Genomic DNA, 6,212 nt, shown 5'->3' with positions numbered 1-6,212 from the left:
CCCCGGCCCCGGGGACCAGCGGGGCTCAGGAGGCGGCCCCCACCTTTCCAGAGAGAAGAAAAGCTCCCCTCTCAGCGCCGTGTCCCTGAACACAGATGTACCCACACTCCGGCTTTCGACAGCTGGCAGCCATAGCTACCCAACCGCAGAAAGTTTCCCGACGCCGAAAGTGACTTGAAAGAAAGTTTTCCTTGGCCCCGCACACCCTCTCCCCCAACCCCGGTTTAAGGAAAGCAGCAGGAAATCAGAGCTCGAGACGTGCCGCCTCCCGCGTCCACCTTCTCCAGCCCTGGCCTCGGCAGCGTGCCCAAGGTGGGTGCCCCGCGCGCGGCTTCCTGCCCCATCCCAGGGGTCGGGTGTCCCGGGACGCGGCGCTGCAGACTCACCATGGTGACTAGCGCCGGGTCGCGCCTCCGCGGGGTCGGGCTGCGGGAGAGCCGGGGCCGGGACGCAGCCGCCTGGGCGAACTTCAAAAGTTGGTTCCCCTCGCCAGAAACAGGCTCTCGACACCCAAGCACTCACAGGAGCCAATGGGAACCCAGGGGGCACTCCATCCAGGCGGGCGCGGCGACGCTAGGTGAGGGCTGGCGGAGGCGACCTAACAGGCGGGGCTCATACTGCGGCCGGCAGGGCTTCTCGGACCCGGCGCTGCCCCCGCGCCTGGAAGCCTCGGATGCGCGCCTCGTCAGCCCGGCTGCCCCGCTCCGCTCCTCTTTCTTCGGCCACTTACTCCTGGCTGAGCCTCAGCCCGGGCTGGGCAATCTGTCCTTAAATGGAGAATTCAGCTCAGGCCTAACCAATCAGGGTGTTGTTTTACGGCGTCACTCTTCAGGGAAACCGTAGTAGCCAACAAGCTTGGAGCTGCAGCGTTTCCAAAGACCTCTGGATCCTGTAGTCCTTTTCCCCGCCAGCCTCCGAAGCAGCCTCCAGACTGCTGACCGGCTCGCTCCCGGTGGCAAGACCTCTGAACTGTTAGGAAGAAAACCTCTATGAAAGGGAGGTTCATCTCCCCCCCACCACCCCCCGCCTTTTTTTTTAACTGGAAAGTTAGAGTAGGTGTAGCTTCCAAGCTGAGGAAATATGGTTTTCCCGTAACTTTTTTTTTTTTAAAAGAAGGAAATATTTTATCAGCATAAAAGATCAGAGTGGGGCTTTCCAGCAAGATGGCTGAATAGTAAAGACCCGGAGCGCTCACCTTCTTCCCGCATGTATAACAAATCATACACACAGAGAAACAACAATCCCTGAAAAAGCCCGGACAACTGGAGGATTAACGTTTTCCCAAGGAAAAGCGAAAGAAAATGTCAGAGAGGGTAAGAAAAATTCTTACATAATTTTGCCTGGAACTCCACGGGAGTCTGAAACCCAAGAGAGGGAGGGACTGCTGAGGAGTGGGTTTTGTTTGTTTGGTTGGTTATTTTTGGTGACTGAAGGCCTCACAGCTTTGTGGGAGACCCTAGTCCCTGGGGATTGCTTTAGAGAGGAAGGCATACACACCTGATGTGGTACGTGAAGGGACCTTCCTCTGAAGAACAGTGGGACACTTGGGCGCATAAGTAGATGCCAATAAGACAGGATGCCATACTGCTAGAAATTAATGAAGGAGCCAGGGTCTAGAGGGTGAAGCACTCCTCAGTGCTGCTTATTAGGAGCTCCTGAAGCTGTGAGACCGTCCTTACAACCACCTGCCCCTTGTTTGTCCTAAGTAATGACTATCAACTAGAGCCTACCACACCCAGGTGCAGGCTGCCAGAGTTTGAGCCTCTGTGGAATCCCCAATCCATGGTGGCACTTGATGGAGCTGCAGGGGCTCCACCTGTGGTTCTCTACAAATCTGGCTACTCTCTACAGCTGGCTTCTATGTGTTATCACTCCTGCCTGAGGCCATCTCTGGGGATACATTCACCTATGCCTGAGGCCATCTCTGGGGATACATTCACCTATGGTGCTTGCTACTCTAGCCCCAATGGAAACCTTCCAGGTCCTGGAAGAGTGGAAGTTATTGGCAACAGCTGTGACCCCATCACAGCTCCTTCTTGACTGTAGTTCTCTCCCAAGGCCACAGACCCCAAGAGAGAACTGAAAGAGGTCTACAGAGAAGGCAGTCTTTTATGGACAGCAGCCACAGACTCATGAGAAACACCTGTCTCTCCTCCACCTGGGGCTGTTATTGAGACTTTAGCCTGTCTGCATTCCAACACATAGCTACCAGATTGCTTTGCTCCTTCCTGCATACAAGTAAAAACACTGGTCAGAACTAGCAGGATAGGTGGCACAGTGGTTAAAATCTCAAGCTATTGGCAGCCACTGCGGCCTAAGTTGGATCCTGGCATGAGCTCCAGCCTCAGCATAGCACAGCAGACCTCTCCTGTCTCACCTGCTTCTCCCTTCAGCAGCGTATTGCACTAGTTCTGCCTATTCTGCTCCCCATCCTGTCTCTGTAGAATCCTTTCACCACCACCATCACCACCCGCCCCCTGCCCAGCACCTCTGGCCTACACACCAGTTCTTGTATAACAAATAAATCTTCAAAATAAAAAAAGTTAAAATAAAGTAGCAGGCTGGAGCTGGACCACAGCTAAGGGGTGAATATTAGACTCAGGCTGCTATAAAAGCTCTAAGGAATTTACTAAGGGGAAAGCATTGTTGATCCCCCTCAGTTCTAGGCTTTTACCCTATGTTGGCACTAGAGCTCTAGATATCCAAACAGATACAGAGACATCAGTCTACACAACAACAGATAGTCCAAGGATTATATCTTGGACTAGGATTATATCTGCAATCCATGATCATCATATAAAGGCAACACAGCAAGTTAAAAGAAAGAAATCTATTCAGCTTTAATAAGAATTAATATGTTTCAAACAAAATGAAGAGACAGGGAAATATACCATGAATGAAGGAACATAACTCTGGGGGGGAATCTAAATGCCCCAGAACTATGTAAGGAGAGGTTAAGGTCCTAATGATGTTTATTGAAATTAGGAAAATACTCAACAAGCAAAATAAGAACTTCAAAAACAGATAACCTATAGAAATTTCAGAAAATAACAGAGGTAAGGAACACAAAAGAGGAACTAAAGCACATAATAGAGGGACTCAACAGTAAACAAGGAGCACCGGATAAAATCAGCGGACTGACCAGACCTCTTCCCCCTCCCAAAACCCATAATAAACTTATGCGATACTATCAAGAATGGCATCTGCATTGAAGCATCACAGAAGAAAGCAAAATGGGGGTCAAACCTTATTTGAAGAAATAATAACCAAGAATTTCCCTAATTTAAAGAAAGAAAAAGACTTCTAGATCCAAGAGGTTCCAAGAGATCCAAACAGAATAAACCCAAACAGACATATACCAAGATGTATTGTAATTAAAATGGTAAGAACTAACCAACGATAGAATACTAAAAACATCGAGAAAAATGAACCACATACAAGGGGAAACCTATAAAATTAACTGCAGATTACTTAGTGAAAGCTGCAGACCAGAAGAGCATGATGTGCTGAAAGAAAGGGACTTTTTAATAATAGTATTTTAAGAATACTCTACCCTGTTAAACTATCACTGGGAATTTAAGAGGGGATGGATAAAGAGCTTTATAAAAATTAAGAATTCATCACCACTAAATTGGTCTTGCAAGAAATACTAAAGGGACTACTATAGAGTGAAAGAAAATCCCAGTTTGAAGCAGCAAGACACCTAAAATATACAAATATGTGTTGAAGAGAAGAGAGAGTAAATATATGGACCATTAGAATGAACTGAAGGTCAATCTTCCAATGAGTCATAAACCTAGAAACATAATAAACCTGATGATAACCTTACAGCAAAACTGTAGAAGAAACACATGATAAATTGGAAAGGAAAATAAGCACAAAAGAACAAAAACTATAAAACACTCCAAAACAAATAATAAAATGGCAATTACTACTTATATGTTAATAATTACCATAATTGTTAATGGTCTGAATTCACCAATAAAAAGGATGTATCAAAAAGCAAAATCCAACTTTTTGTTGCTTATAGAAAATTCAGCACAGAAGAAAAATATAGCTTCAAAGTAAAAAGTTGGAAGACAGGGGACTTCCCTGGTGGCATGGATGTTAAAAACAGCACTATCGGCCCTCCCTGGTGGCGCAGCGGGTTAAAGCACAGCACTGAGAATCTAAAGCCGCTTCTGCATGAGTTCGATTCCCGCCTGCCCCGGAGGAGACCACATGGCGTGGCAGACCTCTCCTGACCCGCCCGCTGCTCCCCTCAGCAGTGTACTTCGTTGATCTGCCTGTTCTGTTCCCCACTCTGTCTCTGGTGAAGCCTCTCACCGCCCCTGAGCCTCTGGCCTGTGCCCCAGTTCTGTATGCACAAATAAATCTTTAAAAAAAAAAAAAACAGCACTATCAAGCTATCACCAGCCACTGCAGTATGAGTTCCAGCCCTGCCTGGTGAGGGAGGTGACCCACCTGGTACAGCAGACCTCTCCTGTCTCACCTGCCACTCCCCTCAGCAATATGTTTTAGTACATCTGCCTGTTCAACTCCCCACTGTTTCTGGTGAATCCTCTCAACCCTCCTTCACAGCTCTGGCCTATACTCCAGTGCTTGTAGGCATAAATAAATAAGTCATTTTTTTTTTAAGTTGGGAGACAATCCTCTCAGCAAATTGTAATCAAAAAAAGGTAGGTACAGCCATAGTTATATCAGATAAGTAGATTTCCAGTTTAAAAAGATAATAAGAGTTAGGGACAGATTTGTATAATGATTGAAGGCTTAATCCAAAAAGTAAGTATAACATACACACACCAAATGATGGAGCATCAAAATGCATAAAGCAATTGCAAACAGAACTAAGGAGAAGCATCAGTAGTAACACAAAGTTGGTAGGAGATATTAACATCCAACTTACAACTACAGATAGATCTACTAGGCTGAATAAATAAACAATAGCCTTAAGTGACCCACCAAGCAAGATGAACTTATTAGACATTTGTAAAACATTCCAAACAAAAACAGAATTTTCAAATGTTTATGGAGAATTCTCAAGAATAGAGCCTATGTTGACATATAAAACAGTTGTTAATAAATTTAAGAAGGTTGACACTATGGAAAATTGTTTGGAGGTTTCTCAAACTGCTAAAAATGGAGTTTCATATGTCCCAGCAATCCCAGTCATAGGTTATCTACCCCAAAGACACAAAAACATTGATTCAAAAAGACACCTGCACCTCCGTGTTTACTGCTGCTTTATTTACAATAAGAAAGACATGGAATCAACCCAAATGCCCAAAAGTAGATGACTGGATTAAAAAGATAAGGTACACACAATGAGATACCATTCTCACACCAGTGAGAATGGTGCATCTTTTATATATATATGTATATATATATATACATATATATTTAAGATTTATTTATTTATGCATATAGAAATGGGTTAAAGGCCAGAGGTGGAGGAATGGTGAGAAGCTTCATCAGAGACAGAGTAGGGAGCAGAACAGGCAGATCAATGAAGTACACTGCTGAGGGGAGCAGCAGACAGGACAGGAGAGGTCTACCATGCCACATGCATCACCTCCAGGGCTGGGGATTGAAGTAATACTGAAGCGGCTGCAGCCAGCTTGCAGTGTTGCGTCCTAATCTGTTGCGCCACCAGGGAGGGCCCAAGAATGGCACATCTTAAAACAACTAGCAACAATAAATGTTGGCAAGGATGTGGAGAAAAAGGAACTCGCCTGCACTGCTGGTGGGAATACAAACTAGTACAACCACTATGGAAAACTGTTTGGAGGTTTCTCAAACTGCTAAAAATGGAGCTTCCATATGACTCAGCAATCCCACTCCTAGGTATCTACCCAAAAGACACAAAAACACTGATTCAAAAAGACCCTCATGTTTATTGCTACTTTATTTACAATAGGAAAGACATGGACTCAACCCAAATGCCCAAATAGATGACTGGATTAAAAAGATGTGGTACATATACACTATGGAATATTACTCAGCAATCAAAAAAGATAAACACATGCCTTTTGCAACAGCATGGATGGAGCTGGAAGGGATCATGCATAGTGAAGTAAGCTAGAAAGAAAAGGAAAAATACTGGATGGTTTCACTCATAGCAGGAGTATAACAGACTGGGGTGGGTGAGGGGGGAATAATAATAATGAACAACTATACACCAATGACATTTTATAAGGGGTAGAGTGGGGGAT

General features: G+C 45.2%; 1 protein-coding gene across 1 annotated transcript in view; it reads right to left on the bottom strand.

The window, feature by feature from the left end:
• Positions 1-745, bottom strand: part of MYO1E (myosin IE) — a 193,963-nt gene extending 193,218 nt beyond the window's left edge. Inside the window, exon 1 of the mRNA XM_004687732.2 lies at positions 387-745. Within this exon, the coding sequence (XP_004687789.1) occupies positions 387-389 (3 nt within the window). The 5' untranslated portion in view covers positions 390-745. The remainder of the gene's footprint in view (positions 1-386) is intronic.
• Between the last annotated feature and the right edge of the window lie 5,467 nt (positions 746-6,212).

This window comes from Condylura cristata, unplaced genomic scaffold (genome assembly GCF_000260355.1).
Source record: "Condylura cristata isolate star-nosed mole 26May11 unplaced genomic scaffold, ConCri1.0 scaffold00023, whole genome shotgun sequence".
Taxonomy (NCBI): domain Eukaryota; kingdom Metazoa; phylum Chordata; class Mammalia; order Eulipotyphla; family Talpidae; genus Condylura; species Condylura cristata.
This window is presented reverse-complemented; position numbering and strand designations above follow the sequence as displayed.